At 48.6% G+C, this 22,664-nt stretch overlaps 1 protein-coding gene across 1 annotated transcript; it reads left to right on the forward strand.

Moving 5' to 3' along the window:
• The first annotated feature begins 7,537 nt into the window (after positions 1-7,537).
• CRX (cone-rod homeobox) lies at positions 7,538-10,990 on the forward strand. The gene is made up of 3 exons (XM_012190585.5): positions 7,538-7,676; positions 8,407-8,558; positions 10,343-10,990. Exons 1-3 carry the CDS (start codon positions 7,577-7,579, stop codon positions 10,988-10,990), a joined length of 900 nt encoding a protein of 299 aa, XP_012045975.3. The 5' UTR covers positions 7,538-7,576.
• The last annotated feature ends 11,674 nt before the right edge of the window (positions 10,991-22,664 follow it).

The following is a 22,664-nucleotide window of genomic DNA, read 5'->3' on the forward strand; positions in this document are numbered from 1 at the left end:
CAGTGCCTGCCGTGTGGTTGGGATGCCTAAGAATTTGTTGAATAGATGGATGGATGGATGAGTGAAACAGAATCGGAGAGACACGTACACTGAGCGGCGAGGTTTTGTGGCTGCAGCAGGAAGGAGGAAGGGGAGTCTAGGAGACTACCCCAGGGGGCTGGGGATGCGATAGTTTGGGGATGAAATGGGGGCGAATTGATTATTTGGGGACCTCGCTGTCCCCTGAGGCTCTGGCTTTCCCCACGTCCAATCCTGGGTGGTGAGCACAACCCCCCAGATTCTCCTCTCTTTTTTAATGTTTAAACTTTTAATTTTGTATTGGAGTATAGCTGATCAACAATGTTGTGATAGTTTCAGGCGGACAGCAAAGGGACTCAGCCCTGCACACACATGTATCCGTCCTCCGACAAACTCCCCTCCCATCCAGGCTGCCACAAAACAAGGTCAGCTCCTTGTCTCTTGGGTGACCGAGCCAGTGCGGGCTGCAGAGGTCCAACAAAGCTGGGGGGTAGGTCTTGCTCAGACTGCGGTGGAGCCATGTGGGTCTGTGGTGAGGTCACTCGGAGCCTCAGTTTCCTCATCTGCAAAGTGGGGACAATGACAAGTTATTGTCATGATCCAGTCAGATGAGCCATGGGAAGCTCATGTCTCAGACCTGGGCTTGTTGTGAGTGAAGGGGAGAGGGCTGGCCTCATCCCACTTTGGGGGGTCCTGAGCATTTTTGGGGGGACAAGGCAATGCTCTGAGATCAAAGATACCTGGGTTTTATTCCTGACTGTTCCACTCACCCCTGTGTGTCCTCAGAAATGGACAGAACCCCCTTCAGCCTCAGTTTCCTCATCTGAGAAACGGGCATGTGAGCTGTGGGGAGCATCCTGAGGTCGTGTAGCTTGGTGGTCGGGAGGGCGCAGGCTAGGGGGGAGGGTGCTGGCTCTACTGCTGGCGTGTGTGATAGGACCCGGGACTCTGCTTCTCGGAGCCTCGGTGTCCTCCTCTGTGGAATGGAGGTGACAATAAGACCTACCCCTTGGGACAATTTCACTGGGTTATTGTTCCTGGAGATCTTGTTCCAGAGCAGCTGGGGATTCTAACTGGAGGTCCTAATGGATGGAGGACTTTCTGCCTGTCCAGGGGCAGGCACATTCCTTCCCCAAGGCTTGGTTGGTTTCTCCACCCATAGATTATCTTCAGGACAACCCACAAAGTGGGTGTGAGCCTTCAGACCTCACCTGTCCGAGCACCTGCTCAGGTGGGAGTCTGGGCTCAGAGCTGCTGAACCCCAGGAGCCCTGAGCAACAGTCTCAGGCCCCACTGGTTGGTCCCCAGGGCAAGGACAGTGATCTTCCCAGCTCTACCGTTTGGGACTATGAAACATCACTGCCTTGAAATTCGCCTGGCAGGATGATAAAGGGTCACTATCAGGCTCACTGCAAATTCTCAGTGAAAGATGGACACTGTGGTTGTTGTCTGTGCTCTTGGAGGTTCGACACACAAAGCCTGTTTGGAGGAGAGAAGTCCCGGAAGGTCTGATATCATCGACCACCTCATCTAGCTGCCAAACGCAGAGAAGGGCTTCAGTGGGTGTCTGATGTCACTTATGTTCTTACCGTTCTTTGCTGCCGTCTTGTCCACCACACGCTTGCTTATGGGATGATCTGTGGAGTGGGCAAACCCTTGACCTTGGAGGTCATTATCATTATCAGCTGCTTGACTCAGGTTTCCTGCCTGTAGAATGGGATCCTCCCAGGGAGAGAGATCTAGGCTTTCCTGGAAGACCAACCGCTCACCCGGGCAACTCAATGCAGATTCCCCGGTGAAGACAGTAGAAATGGATTTTTTTAAAAAAATTACTGATTTCTTTTTGGTTGCTCTTGGTCTTCTTTGCTGCGCAGGCTCTCTTTAGCTTCGGTGAGCAGGGGCTACTCTTTGTTGAGATGCATGAGCTTCTCACTGCAGTGATTTCTCTTGATTTGAAGCACAAACTCTGGGGCAGGCAGTCTCAGTAGCTGTGACTCACGGGCTTGATTGCTCCAAGGCATGTAGAATCTTCCCAGATCAGGGATCGAACCTGTGTCTCTTGCACTGGCAGGCAGATTGCTATCCAACTGTGCTGCCAGGGAAGCCCTAGAAATGGATGCTTTTGTTCCAAGCTCTGCAAATTGTCCCTACAGGGCGAGTTCAGCAGGCTCCCTGTTTCCCTTTTCTCATGAGGGTCTGATGAAATATCATCAGTCCTTGGAGGAAAGGAAGGTGACCGAGGGGACCCAGGCTGGGAACTGGGAGAACAGGGCCTCCAGGAGGGTGGTCCCCACTCACAGCCTGAGCGAACCAGGCAAGTCCCAGCACCTGAGTCTGCAAATGTTCTCAGTGACAAAATATGAACGTAATAGTAATACTGTCTCTACGACCCAGGCTTGGGCTGAGGACTCTGCCATGTTGCATTGGGAAGTCTTGTGTATTAGTTATCTGTGGCTGTGTAATGAGTTAATACATATTTATGATGTTGTGTAGTTTCCTAAAGGAAATAAACCTTGATTATTCATTGGAAGGACTGATGTTGAAGCTGAAGCTCCAGTCCTTTGGCCACCTGATGTGAAGAGCCGACTCATTGGAAAAGACCCTGATGCTGGGAAAGATTGAAGGGAGGCGGAAAAAGGGGGCGACAGAGGACGAGATGGTTGGATGGTGTCACCGACTCAATGGACATGAGTTTGAGCAAGCTTTGGGAGATGGTGAAGGACAGGGAAGCCTGGTGTGCTACAGTCCATGGGGCCACAAAGAGTCAAACACGACTGAGTGACTGAACAACAGACAAAAGTTTCTGAGGTCACAGGAATCCAGGGACAGCATCGCTGGATGATTCCGGCTCAGGGTCTCTCGTTCTGTTGTAGTCGGATGTCAATCAGGGCTGCCGTCACTTGAAGGCTTGACTGAGGCTGGACAGTCAGATTCCTGGGGGTTCATTCCCATGGCCGTCGGCAGGAGGCCTCAGTTCTTGCCGTACAGACCTCGCCACAGGACTGTGCAAGCATGTTCGGCACAACAGCTGCTTTGCTAGAGAGAGAGAGGGCCGGCCTCAGAGGTCACACTGTCATCTCCACAATATCTCATTGGTTGCACACGCAGCCCTGCTCCATGGGAGGGACACCTCTAGGGTGTAAATACCAGTCATTACCTAGGACTCTTCTTGATTCTTAGGATTTATGTGTTACTTCTACTTTTATGATTAGTATCAACACCGAGCATCCCCGAGACCTTTCTATCAGGTCCCACCCGCTCTTAGTCCACTTTCCATCCCGATCACTCTGCCCCAGTAGCGCTGGACACCTTGGTTCTCCTCCCACGAGATGAAACGATTCCAGCCTCCAGCCCTTTGCACCTGCTGCTCCCTCCGCCTAGAGACCTCTGGCCCAAGATCCTCTCACAGCGGGTGCAGAGTCCTTCATTTTGCAGCCCCAAAGTCGCCTCCTTAGAGAGAGGTCTTCCCTGATCATGCTTCCCCAGAGCATGCTTGAGCAGTCCTGTGGTGAGGTCTGTGTGGCAAGAACTGAAGCCTCCTGCTAACACCCATAGGAATGAACCTCAAGGAATCTGACTGAGCAGCCTCAGTCAAGCCTTCAAGTGACGGCAGCCTTGATTGACATCTGACTTCCCTGATCATTCTCCTAAATCAGGAGATCTCCTAAATCAGGAGATCTCCTAAATCTCACCCTCGCCTCAAACCCCATCACTCTCTTATTTTGTTGTTCGTTGTTCAATCACTAAGTCGTGTCTGATTCTTTGTGGCCCCATGGACTGCAGCACGCCAGGCTTCCCTGTCCTTCACCATCTCACGGAGCTTGCTCAAACTCATGACGGTTGGTGATGCCATCCAACCATCTCATCCTCTGTCTTCCCTTTCTCCTCCTGCCTTCAATCTTTCCCAGCATTGGGGTTTTTTCCAATGAGTTGATTCTTCTCACCAGGTGGCCAAAGTATGGGAGCTTCAGCTTCAGCATTAGCTCTTTCAATGAATATTCAGGGTTGATTCCCTTTAGAACTGACTCATTTGATCTCCTTGCTGTCCAAGGGACTCTCAAGAATCTTCTCTAGCAACACAGTTTGAAAGCAAATCAGCCTTCTTTATGGCCCAAACTCTCACATCTGTACATGACTGCCAGAAAAACCATAGCTTTGACTACGTGGACCTTTGTTGGCAAAGTGATGTCTCTGCTTTTGAATACGCCATCTGGATTTGTCATAGCTTTCCTTCCAAGGAGCAAGCATCTTTTAATTTCTTACTACCCCATTTAATTTTCCTTGGAGTTCTTGAAACTCTCTGGAAGCATTTTGAGTTTCTTAAGAAAAGCCTATTTCCTTGTTCAATGTTTGTTTCCCTGATCAGAACCTCAAATTTCAATTCCGTGAGAGCAGAGATGCTGTGTGTCTTATTTCTTATTGTCTCCCTAGACCTTACAGCATGATTTATTTTCAGAAAATATTTGCTGAGTGGATAGCAGAGCTTCAATTTATGATAAATGAAACTCTCGCAAATGAGGGTTGAGAAGGACAGGGCAGTGAGAGAAGGATGAGGTGGGCGCTCACATAAACACTATCCAACTGTAAGCGTTTATTTATTTTGCAAATATTTATTGGGGATGCTGGGGACACCCCAGGGACTAAAATGTTCCTAGTCTCCATCCTCAGGTAGCTGGATCAGGGGAGACAGACAGGCAAACATATTTATAAATATGTCGTATTTAGTACGTGTGATTCCTGAAGATCAGGAGAAAGCGTGTGTGTGTGTGTGTGTGTGTGTGTGACATCCTGTTTAGGGTGTGGGCTGGCTCTCCTGGGAAATTATGTTTGAGCTGTGTCCTGGAGGAGGAGAAGGGGTTAGTTCGCTGGTGAGAGGGGGTTTGGGGCTGAGAGAGAGGCATTCCTAGCCCAGAACAGTTATTGGAAGTTTCTGGAGAGGCTGAGAGGTCTCCTGAGGTCATCTTAACTAGGGCGATAGGGAGCCCTGGAGAATGTCTCTCTCTGTTTTAAATAGCTGGTATTGTTGGTTTTGTTGTTGAAAGGGCAATTTACACACACGTGGTTAAAAAGTAACCCAAGCTGTGAAACAAGATATGGATACAACACAGCTCCTCGGAGGCAGCCACTGTTTCCGTATATTGTGTCCTTGGGAATGTTCTATGCAACAGGAATGCGTAAATGTATGTACATATGCTGCGCTCAGTTGCTTCAGTCGTGTCCTACTCTCTGCAACCCCATGGACCGTAGCCCGCCAGGCTCCTCTGTCCATGGGATTCTCTAGGCAAGATTACTGGAGTGGGCTGCCATTTCCTCCTCCAGGGGATCTTCCCCACCCAGGGGTTGAACCTGTGTCTCCTGCATTAGCCGGCTGATTCTTTCACCGCTGAGTCACCAGGGAAGCCCATAACTTGGTAAAATATGATATCTAACACACAGACAACCCCCCCCCCCCCCCCCGTATTTCCAAAATGTAATAAAAAAATTAAAAACCTGACTCTTAGGCACATGTAATAAGCCAAAAACAAAGATTTAAGTCTTGAACTGGCTGTTTCCAAGGAGAATTCAAGGAAGAGAGGTTAATACTGTTACTCAGAAAAGGTGTGCTGAAAAGAGCTGGTTAGGTTAGGTACAAAACCAGTCCAAGTTCTACAGGCAGCAAAACTGTAACCCTGCGGTTATCTTTTCTAACCAGAGACAAATCATGGCCAACCAAACATCTGAAAGTTGCCATTGAACTTGTCAGTGTCCGGATCCTAGTCAATAGTGAAGAATCAGTTGAACAAGGGTCCAGTCCCCTAGAAAAGGAACTAATGCTTGGCTTGGTTGTCTAGATAACCAGGAAGTGACTTGCTGTCGACCATTTGTCTCATTGCTAAGTTTAGGGTAATCTTTTTTAAAAATTTATTTATTCGGCTGTGCTGGGTTTTAGTTGCAGCCCACTGGCTCCAGAGCACGTGGGCTCAGTAGCTGACGGGCTCAGGCTGCCTTGCCCCACAGCATGTGGGATCTTAGTTCCCCGACCAGGGATCGAACCCACATCCCCTGCATCGGAAGGTGGATTCTTAACCACTGGACCACCAGGGAAGTCCCAGGATAAGCTTTCCTTAACTATATGCTAGAGGTCGCTTCAAGTCCATTCACAGAGAATTATAGTTTTTAATGACTTTATAGTACTCTCTTGCCCGGATGTGCCATAATCGTAACATAACTTACTTAAATTCCATAACTTACTTACTATGTCTCCTTTGGTGGATGTATAGGGTGCTTCCACATTGCGGCAATTATAAATATGCTGCATTAAAAATCCTAGCTTGGGTGGGGAGGGGTAAATTAGGAGTTTGGGATTGACAGAAACGCACTATGATATATAAAGGAGAGAAACAGCAAAGACCTACTGTATGGCGCAGGGAACTCTATTCACGCTCTGGTAATAACCTGTAGTGAAAACTAACGTTAAAGAAATACAGAACTGAATCACTTTGCTGCGTACCAGAAACTAACACGACATTGTAAGTGAACTATACTCCAATAAGAAGTATCCGAGCATAAAGTCTGTGCAAACGTCTGCTTGCAGATAATAATAACCACCACAGGTTTGTAGCATTTGCTGCGAGTCAGGTGCTATTTTAAGTATCAGATGCACAATAATTCATTTGACCCTCACATCGACCTAAAGATGTAAGCTGTATTGTTGGTTCCCATCTTCTGATGAGGTGGCTGAGGCACCTTGAAGGTGAATTGCTGGGACCAAGGAAAGACGGCATTTTTCTTTGATAAATGTTTGCAGTTTGTTCCATCCACACTGTCGCCCGTCTGACACAAGTAGCCTGTTCTGAGGCCATCCCTGGAGTTACCAAGCCTCTTTGATCTTTGCCAACTTGATGGGGTCAAAAATAGTCATGGGAGATCATTACTTGCTGTCATTTGACTGTGACTCCCTTGGGGTCACTAACCATCCTGATTTGTCTGGGAGTTTTCAGATTTGTCACTGAAATCCCATACCCCTAGAAAGCTCTCTATCCCCGGCAGACTGAGACAACCAGTTTCCCTACTTTGCCATGATTCTGTGTGAGGCTGAACATCTTTTTTGAGGTCCTAGGGGTTGGGAAGATCTCCTGGAGAAGGCCACGGCAACCCGCTCTAGTGTTCTTGCCTGGACAATCCCATGGACAGAGGAGCCTGGAGGGCTACAGTCCACGTGTTGCAAAGAGCCGGACACGACTGAGTGACTGACGCTAACACACGGGGTGGGGGAAAGGTCTTGGACAAGGGAGTTGGTCAGAAGATCTTTTAAAGGATAGAGTAGGAATAGGAGCTTACATTTAGAATGCTCCTTACAGCTTTTGATCTTGGCTTTATAGAGTCCCAGTGATGCTTTGACGACCTTAAGCAGAGGGCTGTTTTATAGGTGAGGAAACCCAGGCACAGACTGGGGGGATAAGTTGCCCAAGGTCACATATCTAGGAAGAGACTGAGGCGGTGATGAACTGGGGAGTTTGTGAGCACCCATCCTTTTCTCGCAGGCCCCCTGACCTGGGCCCCAGCATCCCCGAAGATCATGATGGCGTATATGAACCCGGGGCCCCACTATTCCGTCAACGCCTTGGCCCTGAGTGGCCCCAGTGTGGATCTGATGCACCCAGCTGTGTCCTACCCAAGTGAGTACAGTCATCCTCCCTGCCCCCCCACCCCCTGCTGGCCCCCACCTTCTGGAGTCCCTTGCCCTCAGGAAGCGGATGGGTACTTACAAGGATGACATCAGGGCCATACACCAGCCAAACGGGCTCATCTGTAAATGCAAAGCACACCCCACATCTCTTAGGGATGCAGGAGAGCGTGTGGATCTTCATAGAAATTTAGGACAGTGGTTCCCTTTCGGGTGAGGGAGGGAAACCATCTGGAAGGGGGACCCAGAGGAATTCCCATCTGTCAGCGATGCTTTATTTCTTAGCGAAGGAAGCGTTCTATTTTTGATGGTATTATCCTTTTGTTAAGTTGACCATTACGGTCCTGCCTCTTTTATAGGCTGGATATCCCCAAACGGCTGGATATCCCAAATGTCATGTTTCAAGTGAATGTCTTAGTGCAGAAGGAATTTTAGAAAGGGGATGAAAACCAAACTCAGATACCTCCTTACACAGGTAAAGCCAGTTCTCCTCGGGGCGAGGCAAGAGTCCCCCCTAAGGATACGCAAAGGGAGAACCCGTTTCCCAGGGGGACAGAGTGAGGTCTAGAAGTTGAGGGAATCAGCACCCCCTTAGTTTGGGCAGATGAACGCCCAGAAGAGGCTTGTTAGCATCCCATGCCTTCTCAGGACCTTGCGTCAGCAGATGCAGAGAATGGGGTCTCAGGTCACCCAGCAGTCCTGTTTTTCTGTCCTCACCCCAGGCGCCCCGAGAAAGCAACGGCGGGAACGGACCACCTTCACGCGAAGCCAGCTGGAAGAGCTGGAAGCCCTGTTTGCCAAGACTCAGTACCCGGATGTGTATGCCCGTGAGGAGGTGGCTCTGAAGATCAACCTGCCTGAGTCCAGGGTTCAGGTGGGGTGTTCTGGTCCCTGGGATCCAGAGCGGAGGAAAGAGGGAGAGGTCACAGAGGAAGGGCTGAAGTGTCCTGTTAATCTCTCATCCCCGTAATTTCGCTGGCTTCCTATCTGGCATGCCTATCCCCTCTCATTCTACTCCATGAGCACTGCCCCAGTCCTTCCTTCAGCATTCCCACCAAGAACACTCTTTGTTCCCTCTACCCGGAAGATATATTCCCTACACCCTGTTCAAGTCTTTGTTTATCAACCAATCTAGTCACCTTGCCAGTCAATGAGACCTCCACCGCCCTTGGCATTAGAAGCTGCAGCTTTTTCCCGCCATCCCAACTCTGCTACTCCCCCTCACTCTGCTCAATTGGTCCTCCCATAGCATTTATCACTTTCTAAAATTCTATGTGATTTCCTTCCTTACTATTTATTTATATGCTGTCTCTCTCAAGACTTCCCTGGTGGCTCAGATAGTAAAGCGTCTGCCTACAATGCGGGAGACCCAGGTTCAATCCCTGGGTCGGGAAGATCCCTTGGAGAAGGAAATGACCACCCACTCCAGTATTCTTGCCTGGAAAATCCCATGGACGAAAGAGCCTGGTAGGCTACAGTCCATGGGGTTGCAAAGAGTCAGACACGACTGAGCAACTTTCTTTCTTTCATTCTCTCAAGTAGAATGTCAGCTTCATTGGTGTGTCCCCAAAGGAGTAGAAGAATACATGTTTATTAAATAACTGAACGGATGGATGGATGGATGGATGCATGGATGGGTAAATGTATATGTGTGTTTGATTGTATATATGTATGATGCATATATGATTGTATATATGGATGTGTATGTGTTTGTATGATAATGTGTGTACATATGTACATAAGATCGGAAAGATGAAAGTATGTATCATTGTATGTGAGGTGAAAGTGTCAGCCTCTCAATCATGTCGGACTCTGCGATCCCACTGACTGTAGCCCACCAGGCTCCTCTGTCCATGGAATTCTCCAGGCAAGAACACTGGAGTGGGTAGCCATTCCCTTGACCAAAGCCGGGTCTTCTGCATTGCGGGCAGATTCCTTATCATCCGAGCCCCCAGGGAAGCCCATTATTGTGTGTATATACTTACAACTGTGCTTAGGCATGACTGTTATGTGTGTGCTTATGATTGGCTGGTGAATGTGCGTAGGTATGACTGTATGTCTGCATGCATATATGAATGATTCGGTGGACAGATGAATGTATAGGAGTATATTTGTATGTTACATGATAGTAGGTATGTACATATGATTGGCTGGAAGAATGTGGATATATGTGTGTGACCATGTGTGTGCCCGCAAATGTATGCATGTACAATCGTGTGCATTGTATATGATGGTGTATGTGTGGCTGTACAATCGTGTAGATAAATAGTTGGGTGGGTGGTGGATGAATAGAGTGCCCCATGTTGCTGTGTAGCTGCTCAGTCGTGTCTGACTCTCTGTGACCCCATGGACTGTAGCCCACCAGGCTCCTCTGTCCAAGGGATTTCCCAGGCAAGAATGCTGGAGTGGGTTGCCATTTCCTTCTCTAGGGAATCTTCCCGACCCAGGAATTAAACTCACGTTTCCTGCCTTGGCAGGCGGATTCTTCACCCCTGAGCCCCCTGGGAAGCCCCCTGAGTGCCCCACAGCCGATTGCAAAGTAGAGAGTTATGACTCTGGCATGCTTCACCGATAGGCATCACCACTCCTGGGCATCACGAAGGCTCCCCTGGGCCTCCTGCCCACTCTCCCTCCCTCATCTCCCCTCTCGCCCCCCAGGTTTGGTTCAAGAACCGCCGGGCTAAATGTCGGCAGCAGCGGCAGCAGCAGAAACAGCAGCAGCAGCCCCCAGGGGCACAAGCCAAGGCTCGTCCTGCCAAGAGGAAGGCAGGCACATCTCCAAGGTCCTCCACGGATGTCTGTCCAGACCCCCTGGGCATCTCAGATTCCTACAGCCCCCCTCTGCCTGGGCCCTCGAGCTCCCCCACCACGGCAGTGGCCACGGTGTCCATTTGGAGTCCGGCCTCCGAGTCCCCTTTGCCCGAGGCGCAGCGGGCAGGGCTAGTGGCCTCGGGCCCCTCTCTGACCTCAGCGCCCTACGCCATGACCTACGCCCCCGCCTCTGCTTTCTGCTCTTCTCCCTCAGCCTATGGGTCGCCGAGCTCCTATTTCAGTGGCCTGGACCCCTACCTGTCTCCCATGGTGCCCCCATTGGGGGGCCCGGCCCTCAGCCCCCTTTCAGGCCCCTCCGTGGGGCCCTCCCTGACCCAGTCCCCCACCTCCCTGTCAGGCCAGAGCTATGGCACCTACAGCCCTGTGGACAGCTTAGAATTCAAGGACCCCACAGGCACCTGGAAATTCACCTACAACCCCATGGACCCCCTGGACTACAAGGATCAGAGTGCCTGGAAGTTTCAGATCTTGTAGAAGACCCTCCTCTCTCCATCTCTTGTCCCTTCTGCACATTGTCCCGACCTGCCCTGGGACAGCATCCCGGGGGAGGTGGCAGGAGTCCCTCCGAAGGTCGTGGCCTCTTTGGCTCCCGTGACCAACACAGTCCACCCCTTTCCTCCTGGGGAGCTCGATAGGTGTTAGTCATCCTCTCAACCCCAAGGTGGTCTCATACGGAGTCCAACCGGCATTTCAAACCATGAGCCCCAGACTCCAGAAACTGGTGCTGAGAATCCGCCCTGAGATGAAATTAAACCAACCTTGCAGTTGACCTGGGGTCGTGTTTAGGTCAGAAAATCACAGTGCTGTTGAACAAACAGGTCGGGAGGCTTGATTCCTTAACTTTCCATTTGGGGACACTTCTTTAGCTCATGGGTAGAGATCCTTCTAGAAATCCCAAAGACAGACTTTACGGAGCCCCAGGATGGAACCTTTAGGCCAGCTATACTGTTAAGTTCAGAAATTCATTTGGCAGTTTTCCAGATTTCGCAGATGTCAGGTCTGCATGATAGGTTTAGGGGGCTACACACACACACACACACACACACACACACACACACACACACACACACACACTTTCTACTTGTTGTTAGTTTCTTCTTAAAGCCACTTCATCGTTCGCTTATTCATGACACTGGAAATGGGCATATCTGGTGGGAGAATGGAAGGCAAGTTGCCTGTTTCACGTCTCCTTCGTTTTCTTTCGTTTTAGCGTTTTTTAAAAGGTGAACTTCACCCAAACACTGGAAGAATCTCGGTTGCTGCTTGGGGTACACCAGCTATGATTGTGGCTATTTCCAAGAGAAGAAGAGGTTGGACAGGCTTCCCACCTGTAAATATATAAGAGGCAGGGGTGGGGCAAAAGAAATAGATTTGGGGGCAGCCCCACATCCCACACTCACACTCCCGCTTTTAGAGGTTTTGTTTTCAGTTTCGATTGTGGGGTTGGACTGTACATAGAGACTGGCCTGGGAAATTTTCCGGGGGCAACGCTGTATTTCTTTGAATACAGTCTGACCCATGGCCGCAGAGACAAGCAGTGTAAGAATCTGAAGAAGGATGCAGGCATTCCAACACTCTTGGAAGTTTGGTACTTTGACACCTACTTTCTCAATCTGAGTTCTTTTATTTTGGGGTGGGGGAGGCAGGAGCCACGAGCCACTCACTGGTGGGTTTCACAAGGCCAGGGGTGAAAGAAAGTAGTGTGGGAGAGAAGTGGTATGCTGGGAGGTGTTTAACAACAGGCTCTGGAAGGAAGAGGAAATCCTGGTTTGTCATTGTTACCCATTTCTGTGGTGTAAATACTCCCACTGTGGCTGATGTCAAGGCATCAGGCTGAGGTCCCTGAACTTAGGAAGAGACACTCACAGTCTGTGCTCACTAGCCAGGACAAGCTGGCTCCAGGCCCCCAGGGCGGAAAGCAAGGTCAGGAGGAGGGGCATGATGCAAAGTGAGACTGGGTGGCATCAGATGATGCCAGGTCAGGAGGAACCATGAGCGGCACCCTGAGATCACTAGAGCCCCCAAAGGTGTCTCTCCTGGGTCTGAGTCATGCTGGGACATTAGACCCAGCATCCACGGTGGGAAGCAATATCTAAACAGAGAAAGACAACATATATTGACATACGGGATGGATGTCAATCCACCGATCCAGGCAAAAATTTGCCAGGGAGGGGCAGGTAGGAGATGGCATTGTGCTCTGGATCTGTGTAAACGCTGGGACCAGGATGCAAGTGCCCATTAGGCATTTTGCAGAGGCTCCCACACTCTTTGCTGGAGGCTGGGGTCTCAGGTGTGAGTAGAGTCTCTCACTGAACTGAACTGAACTGAACTGCCTCACCAAGTTTTCCATTCACAGAGGACGGAGTGTCTTATGCAAATGATTCAGAGGCAGTAATAGACTCTGGGAGGGGGGCCAGAGACACAGGCCAAGTAAGACTTTAAGAGTAAGACTTTAAGAGTGTCCCCCCGCCCCGCAACTTCCTGGGGTCTTCTGAGAGTTCTCTAGGAGTTGGACAGAGGAAGGAGTCAGATCTTTCAGGAGATTCCAGGTTCCTTCTCCTGGGTCAGTCTCCTGAAGCCTGGTTCTTCAGCTGTCCCTTAGGGATTCCTAAAGCCAGGAAGAGTGTCAGAGGAAGTGGGGACAGAACAAGAGGTCCCCCTCCTTCTATGTCAAGTCCCCTGTCCTCCCCTTGCCCACTCACTGGAGCTCCAGGTCTCCCTTCGCTGGCCATCTGTGGAGTGAAAATGATTAAAACGTTGGATCCTGCTTAAAGTCTGGGTGATTGTTTGTTTCCGTGGAGGGGCCTGGAGGTAAAAACGTCTGTCTCTGGGGGCATGGGTGTGTCCATGTGGTTTCTCTGCTCACTGTCTTTTCTGTGACATCTCTGTAAAGCCAATTAGGCAGGAATATGGGCTTCATTCGGCCAGCTTCCACCTGCTATGACCCCTCGCTGCAAGGGGCTGGTGACCTTGCTTCCTGCCTCAGTGGTCCACATGAGGATTAAAGTAGCTTGGGAAGGGAGTGGTGTGCTGGGAGGTGCTTAGCAGTTGGCTCTCGAAGGAAGAAGGATTCTTGGAGCCCTCCCCATCAGGCTCCAGCCTCTGCAGCTTCATCTCACGCCTCCCCTTCCGCCTTCCATCCTCGCCACCTTCCCTTCCATCCCTTCTCCGGTTCTGGTCACTTTCACTTTCCCACCATATCTCTTCTGTCTCTTGTCTTTTCTCCCTCTTTTTTCCGCACCCCCCTTTTCCTTCTTGACTGTCAAATCTCAGACTCCAAGGTCCGCATTTCTTTCTGCTGGCTTTTATCTTGTTCTTTCTTTCCTCTTCTTCTCTTATCCTTAGCCTTTGCCTTTGTGTTGCTCCAACTCCAGGTCATCAATCTCTCTAATGCCCCTCTCGTTCGCTGGATCCTGGGTTAAAATGTGTCTGTGTATTTAACACAGAACTAATGAGGTCAGACAGACTTGCTGTTTGAGCCTGGCTCAGCCAAGTCTGGTCCTATCACCTTGGGCAATCCGTTCCTCCCAACTTCAGTTTCTGCCCCCAGTAATGTGAGACGTTGAGAAGACCCACCTCGAGAGAATTAAATGATGTCATTTTGTTATGTATTTGGCCCTGAAGTCTGGTCCATGGTAAGAGCCCAATAAGTGTTTATTTGTATAGTAAAATGCACGTCACGTAAGAGTGACCATTATTATTTTATAGTGTGCAACTCAACGGTATTAAATACATTCACAGAGGAAACAAGACACAAAAGGCTCCATATCGAAGGAATCCCTTTATGTGAAATGTCCAGAAGAGGTAAATCCATGGAGATGGAAAACAGATTCGTGTTTGCTGGGGGGAAGGGACATTGGGAAGGAACTGCTTAATGGATAAGAGAGTTTCTCTTTGGGTTGATGGAAAAAGTTCTGGAATTGGATAGGATCCAGCAACTCCACTCCTTAGTCTATTGTGAAAGTCGCTCAGTCGTGTCCGACTTTTTGTGACCCCATGGACTGTAGCCCGCCAGGCTCCTCTGTCCATGGGATTCTCCAGGCCAGAATCCTGGAGTGGGTAGCAGTTCCCTTCTCCAGGGCATATTCCCAACCCAGGAATCGAACCGGGGTCTCCTGCATGGCAGGTGGATTCTTTATGAGCTGAGCCAAGAATTGAAAACAGGTGTTTAAAAACGTGTGCTCTTGTGTTCACAGCAGCGCTATTCACAATAACAAAACAGGTGGGAACAGTCTGGATGTCTGCCTTGAAGACATTACAGTAAATGTTATCTTAACCTAGCATTTCCCCTGAAGTTGTACTTGTGCCCTTCATAGCAGCTTTATTTGTAATGGCCTCCACCTGGAAACGGTCCAAATGTCCGTCAATAGGTGAAAGGCTAAAAAAAGCTGGTGAATCTAGAGAATGTCTTTAGCAGTGGAAGGCCATGAACTCCTGGTGTACAGATCAAACTGGATGAATAACTCAATAATGAGTGGAAGAAACCAAGTTCTGAGCAGTGTATATAGTAGGATTCCACTTTCATGAAATTCTAGAAAAGATAAAACCAGTGGCAGAGGGTGATTAGTGATTAGCAGGAGCTGGGGAATCAATAGATCAGATTCACCACAAAGGGCCAGAAGGGCTTCCCCTTTACAAAAATTAAAAAAATCTTTGGCCACACCACTCAGCATGTGGGATCTTAGTTCCCCGACCAGGGATTGAACTGGTATCACCTGCCCCGGAAGCATGGAGTCTTAACCACTGGATCACCAGGGAAGTCCCCCAAAGGGGCTCTTTTTTGAGATGCTGGAAATATCCTCTATCTTGACCACAGGGGTATTTCCATGACTGTATATGATTGCCCGAACTCATCAAACTGCATGGTTAAAATGGGTGGCATTTATAATATATGAATTATACCTCAATAAATTGGAAGGGAAAGAAAAGAAAAACATACCCAGCAGGTACTATTTGCCAGTACTGGAGAAAGTTAATTCTAACTCTTCACATTCTCAAAGCAATCTACCAGAGAGATGCTATTATTATCAGATAGATGCTATGATCATCTTCACAAAGAGCAAACCGAGGCGGAGGCAGGTCAGGTGACCTGCCCACGGTCCCACAGCCAGGAAGAGATAAGAACTGAGATGTACAGGGCTCGTGCTGGAAGGCAGACCCTCCGGGCCCTCCTGGCATTTGCCCCTCCTCCCCAGTTTTGACCCTGCCTCTCCTCACTTCTCTCCTGCCTGTCTCTCTCATCTTTGGTCTCAAGCTCAAGTGCTATTCCTCTCTTCGTCTCTCTCCTCACCCCCATATGTCTCCGACCGACCTCCTGCTTCTCCTGATCTCTGAGCCCCTCCCTGGCTGTTTCCTCTGTCCCTGAACAGGACTAATTTAGCAAATGCTCCAATCCTCTTATGAAGGCCCAGCCTCAGCAGAATGGCAGGGGAATTAGCGGGGATTAGGTTCAGACCCATGACCCATTGGGGGAAGGGGACTTCGTGGAGACGAGTGAGTTTTAACTAAGGCATGGCATCATCCACCCTTGTGCCTTCCATGTGAAACCATGCCTGGGACACACAGTAGTAATAAAATCACAGCTGAATTCTTTTTCGGTTATGCCAGGTGTTCATTGCCGCCAGAGGGGGCTACCCTCTCTTTGCGGTGCCCAGGCTTCTCATTGCAGTGACTTTTGTTGCAGAGCATGGGCTGTAGGTGTGCCATCTCAGTAGCTGTGGCCCACGGGCTTAGGTGCCCCACGGCACGTGGAATCTTCCTGGACCAGGGATGGAAGCCGTGTCCCCTGCACTGGCAGGAGGATTCTTATCCACTGTACCACCAAGACAGTCCACAGCTAAATTCATTACGAAGGGCTTACAGTGTGGCAGGCACTCCTGTATTTCTCACTTATTAAATCTTCATTACAACCTCATGAGGTAGGGGCCACCCGCATCTCCCCTATTTGATGGATCAGGAGGGGTTAAGTAACTTTCCCAAAGTGATCGGGGTCCTGTCCCAGCCATTCTGGTGGTTTCAAGCGATAGGTGAAAAAACAGAGTCTGGGAGATAACGGAACGGCCCTGGGGTTGCAGAGTGTGCAAATGCATTCTCTGTTTGGTGACTTCAAAGGTGACCCTTTCAGCCCCCCCCACACTTTGGAGGAGGTGAAGGAGAGGGAAACAGGTCAAGAGAGGGTGGAAATGGAGTAGAAAACGCAGAACAGAAAGCAGAGCGGAGGAGGAGATTAGGCAGGGAAAGAAAAGACAGATGTCAGGAGGGGAGTTCATGCAAGGTCTTATTTCTTCTTCAAGTATGTGATCAAGTTCAACAGTGACGCATATGGGCCTGGAGGGGGCTTTTTTTTTTTTTTTTTCATTTTAAGGAAGGTTAATTTTGTATTGAACATGGAGTAGCTCCTCTCGGCCCTCCTTGCCCACACAGCCACCACTCCTTATTGCCAAATTCAGACTTAAATTGAAGAAAGTAGGGAAAACCACTAGACCATTCAGGTATGACCTAAATCAAATCCCTTATGATTATACAGTGGAAGTGAGAAATAGATTTAAGGGACTAGATCTGATAGAGTGCCTGATGAACTATGGACTAAGGTTTGTGACATTGTACAGGAGACAGGGATCAAGACCATCCCCATGGAAAAGAAATGCAAAACAGCAAAATGGCTGTCTGGGGAGGCCTTACAAATAGCTGTGAAAAGAAGAGAAGTGAAACGCAAAGGAGAAAAGGAAAGATATAAGCATCTGAATGCAGAGTTCCAAAGAATAGCAAGGAGAGATAAGAAAGCCTTTTTCAGCGATCAGTGCAAAGAAATAGAGGCAAACAACAGAATGGGAAAGACTAGAGATCTCTTCAAGAAAATTAGAGATACCAAGGGAATATTTCACGCTCAATAAAGGACAGAAATGGTCTGGACCTAATAGAAGCAGAAGATATTAAGAAGAGGTGGCAAGAATACACAGAAGAACTGTACAAAAAAATCTTCAGGACCCAGATAATCACGATGGTGTGATCACTCACCTAGAGCCAGACATCCTGGAATGTGAAGTCAAGTGGGCCTTAGAAAGCATCACTATGAACAAAGCTAGTGGAGGTGATGGCATTCCAGTTGAGCTATTTCAAATCCTGAAAGATGATGCCGTGAAAGTGCTTCACTCAATATGCCAGCCAATTTGGAAAACTCAGCAGTGGCCACAGGACTGGACAAGGTCAGTTTTCATTCCAATCCCAAAGAAAGGCAATGCCAAAGAATGCTCAAACTACCACACAATTGCACTCATCTCACACGCTAGTAAAGTAATGCTCAAAATTCTCCAAGCCAGGCCTCAGCAATACATGAACTGTGAACTCCCTGATGTTCAAGCTGGTTTTAGAAAAGGCAGAGGAACCAGAGATCAAAGGCCAACATCCTCTGGATCATGGAAAAAGCAAGAGAGTTCCAGAAAAACATCTATTTCTACTTTATTGACTATGCCAAAGCTTTTGACTGGGTGGATTACAATAAACTGTGGGAAATTCTGAAAGAGATGGGAATACCAGACCACCTGACCTGCCTCTTAAGAAACCTATAGAAACTGTTGCCTCTTGAGCAACAGTTAGAACTGGACATGGAACAACAGAATGGTTCCAAATAGGAAAAGGAGTACGTCAAGGCTGTGTATTGTCACCCTGCTTATTTAACTTATATGCAGAGCATATCATGAGGAACGCTGGGCTGGAAGAAGCACAAGCTGGAATCAAGATTGCTGGGAGAAATATCAATAACTTCAGATATGCAGATGACACCACCCTTATGGCAGAAAGTAAAGAGGAACTAAAAAGCCTCTTGATGAAAATGAAAATGGAGAGTGAAAAAGTTGGCTTAAAGCTCAACTTTCAGAAAACTAAGATCATGGCATGTGGTCCCATCACTTCATGGGAAATAGATGGGGAAACAGTGTAAACAGTGTCAGACTTTATTTTTGGGGGGCTCCAAAATCACTGCAGATGGTGATTGCAGCTATGAAATTAAAAGACGCTTACTCCTTGGAAGGAAAGTTATTACCAACCTAGATAGCATGTTGAAAAGCAGAGACATTACTTTGCCGACTAAGTTCTGTCTAGTCAAGACTATAGCTTTTCTAGTAGTCATGTATGGATGTGAGAGTTGAACTGTGAAGAAAGCTGAGCGCCGAAGAATTGCTGCTTTTGAACTGTGGTGTTGCAGAAGGCTCTTGAGAGTCCCTTGGACTGCAAGAAGATCCACCCAGTCCATTCTGAAGGAGATCAGCTCTGGGATTTCTTTGGAAGGAATGATGCTAAAGCTGAAACTCCAGTACTTTGGCCACCTCATGCGAAGAGTTGACTCATTGGAAAAGACTCTGATGCTGGGAGGGATTGGGGACAGGAGGAAAAGGGGACAACAGAGGATGAGTTGGCTGGATGGCATCACCGACTCAATGGACGTGAGTCTGAGTGAACTCTGGGAGCTGGTGATGGACAGGGAGGCCTGGCGTGCTACAATTCATGGGGTTGCAAAGAGTTGGACACGACTGAGTGCCTGAATTGAACTGGACTGAATTTTGTATTTCATTTAGTCAACATATATGTAATTGTATCCTGTGGACCCAACTGGGAGGAGAGAAGGTACAAGATAGAGTTTGTCATGGCAAAGGAAGGGATAAGGAGAGCTGAGACCCCGGTTAATAATTACAAGCCATTGAGACTTCCCCAGCAGTCTAGCGGTCATGACTCTTCTCTCCCAATGCAGATCCCTCATGCCACACAGCGCAGCCAAATATAAAACATTTAGAATAGTGCGTAAGTGCCACAAATAAGGAAAATGTGATTGGATTTCTCTGTTTCTCTCTTTTCCTTTCACTCTTTTTTTAAAAGCAAAATTATTTATATTATTTTTTGGCTGGGCTGGATCTTCATTGCTGCAAGCAGGCTTTCTCTACTTGGGGTGGGCGAGCGGCAGCTGCTCTCTAATTACGGTGTGCTGGCCTCTCATCGCGGGGGCTTCTCTTGTTGCAGGGCCCGGGCCATAGGGCGTGCAGGCTCAGTAGTTGTGACGCACAGGCTTTAGCTGCATGTGGAATCTTCCCAGACCAGGGATCAAACCCGTGTCCCTTGCAGGTGGATTCTTAACCATCAGAGAAGTCCCTCCCTCTCTCTTATAGATATTAATATTTTTGTGTTTGTCTCTGCTTCTCATATCAGTTTGTCTTTCTATCTCTATAACTCTCACTTTCCCTTTCTCTGTTTTCTGGGAACAATTTTAGGGCTTCTCCAAGGCTGGCACAATCTGGTGCTGGCTTACCCCTCCACTCTCCTCTTTCTGCCTTGCTGGCCCCTTCTAGCCACTAAAACAAACCAAGCTCTGGGACTGAGGCCAGGGGTAGGGGCCAGGGTGGGCTGTCTCTTACAGTGTGTGTGTGCTAAGCGGCTTCAGTTGTGTCCGACTCTGTGGGACACTATGGACCGTAGCCCGCCAGGTTCCTCTGTCTGTGGGATTCTCCAGGCAAGAATACAGGAGTGGGCTGCCATTCCCTTCTCCAGGGGATCTTTCGGACCCAGGGATTGAACCTGGGCTTCCCTGATGGCTCAGAAGTTAGAGCGTCTGCCTCCAATGCAGGAGACCTAGGTTCGATCCCTGGGTCAGAAAGATCCTCTGGAGAAGGAAATGGTAACCTACTCCAATACTCTTGCCTGGAGAATCCTATGGCTGGAGAAGCCTGGTAGGCTACAGTCCACGGGGTTGCAAAGAGTTGGACACGACTGAGCAACTTTAACTTCACCTCCCACATGCAGGCAGATTCTTTACCATCTGCACCACCAGGGACGTCCCTGCTAGGTCCTTTCAAACAGCCTCTTACTGAGATGCCCCTAAGGTTCCCATGATGTGTTCTCCCTCGTTGCAATGAGACAACTGTTTGGTTGTTGGTTGGTAGTCACTAAGTCCTGCCTGACTTTTTTATGACCCTGCGGACTGTATCCACCAGGCTCCTCTGTCCGTGGGATTCTCCAGGCAGGAATACTGGAGTGGGTTTCCACGCCCTCCTCCAGGGAATCTTCCCGACTCAGGGATTGAATCTGCATCTCCTGCTTGGCAGGCAGATTCTTTACCACTGAGCCACCCGAGCAGCCCAATGAGACAATCAATTTGCACAAACAGTGGGGCTTTCTGACGGTCTTTGGCTGAGGGTATTGACAGCAATCATCAAGTCTGTCTCAATAATCAACCTACTCTCCCCAAACATGGGAAAGCCAGATTCCCCATCCCCTCAGCTACCTGTCCCCGGCATGAAGCTTCTTCTCAGTCTTTGCTCATTTAAACCTCACAATGTTCCATTTAATTTCCTTTCACAGGGAGGGAGCCCATGATGGGGGGAGGGTGAGTGAGGGAAGGATTGGGAGTTTGAGATTAGGGAATGCAAACTATTATAGATAGAACGCAAAAACAGCAAAGTCTTACTGTATAGCACAGGGAACTATATTCAGAATCCTGTGATAAGCCAGGATGGAAAATGATATGAAAAATAATGTCTATATGTGTATAACTGTTTTGAGTAAACTCCGGAATTTGGTGACGGACAGGGAGGCCTGGCGTGCTGCAGTCCATGGGGTCGCAAAGAGTCGGACATGACTAAGCAACTGAACTGAACTGCGCTGATGTATAACAATCACTGTGCTGTATAGCAGAAATTAACATGGCATTTTGAATCAACTACACTTCAGTAAAATTTTTTTAAAAACTAGGGAGAAGGCAGCGTAGAGTCACATAGACCAAGGATGTTACTAGTTTCTCTCTTGTCGACAGCAGTGCCGTCAACTGTCTTGGTGACCAAGGGTTCCCAGCTGCTCCAGAAGCAGAAAAGATGTCCGGTTATGGCAGAAGACTGCCAAACAGGGAGCATAGTACATGTCCACTATGGCAGGTTGCCCCATGAGCATCAGAGAGTGATGGAAACCGAATAACAAGATCTCTTTGTTTCATGTCGTACTCGATCACTTAATTAGTTGTCATCTTGCACTGTGATGATAATAAAAGTCCCAAGGGATGAGCACTGCGAGCTGTATTCTCCTCTGCCCCCAGTCCCAGGAGACCCCTGCCCCAAGTTCAGTGTGACGCTTAGACCCCAGGTCTATGCAGCCTAGAGAAACACAAAGCTAGGCTCCTAAGACCCAAGCTCCAACAGACAAACCAGATCCAGTTCATTCATCCACAGAGGGCAGGAGCCAAGCTGTATTTTTAAAATATATTTATTTATTTATTTGGCTTCCCTGGTCTTAGTTGTAGCATAGGGGATCATCTATCTTCGTTGTGGCATGTGGGACTAGTTCCCTGACCAGGGATTGAACCCGGGCCCCCTGCACTGGAAGCACAGAGTCTTAGCAACAGACCACCGGGGAAGCTCCCCCAAGGTGTCTTAATACGGAGGGTTCTTGGCGGCTTCCAGGACAGGACCCACTAATTGTTTGGTCCCTAAGCCATGTCTGACTCTTTGTGACTCCATCGGCTGCAGCACACCTGACTTCCCTGTCCTTCACCATCTCCTGGAGTTTAGTCAAACTCATCTCCATTGATTCAATGATGCCACCTAACCATCTCATCCTCTGTTGCCCTCTTTTCTTCCTGTCTTCAATCTTTCCTAGCATCAGGGTCTTTTCCAACGAGTCAGCTCTTTGCATCCACCAAAGTAGTGGAGCTTCAGCTTCAGCATCAGTCCTTTCAATGAACATTCAAGGCTGATTTCCTTTACGATTGACTGGTTTGATCTCTTTGCCGTTCCAAGGGACTCTCAAGAGTCTTCTCCAGAACAATCTGAAAGCATCAGTTCTTCGTGCTCAGCCTTCTTTATGGTCCAACTCTCACATCCGTACATGACCACTGGAAAAACCATAGCTTTGACTAGATAGACCTTTGTTGGCAAAGTGATGTCTCTGCTTTTTAATATGCTATCTAGGTTTGTCATAGCTTTCTTTCCAAGGAGCAAGGGTCCTTTAATTTCGTGGCTGCAGTTACCGACCACAGTGATTTTGAAGCCCAAGAAGAGAAAGTCTGTCACTGTTTCCACTTTTTCCCCATCTGTTTGCCAAGAAGTGATGAGACTCGATGCCATGATCCTAGTTTTTTGAATGTTGAGTTTTAAGCTGACTTTCCTTGTTG

This window comes from Ovis aries, chromosome 14 (assembly GCF_016772045.2).
Source record: "Ovis aries strain OAR_USU_Benz2616 breed Rambouillet chromosome 14, ARS-UI_Ramb_v3.0, whole genome shotgun sequence".
In the NCBI taxonomy this organism is placed as follows: domain Eukaryota; kingdom Metazoa; phylum Chordata; class Mammalia; order Artiodactyla; family Bovidae; genus Ovis; species Ovis aries.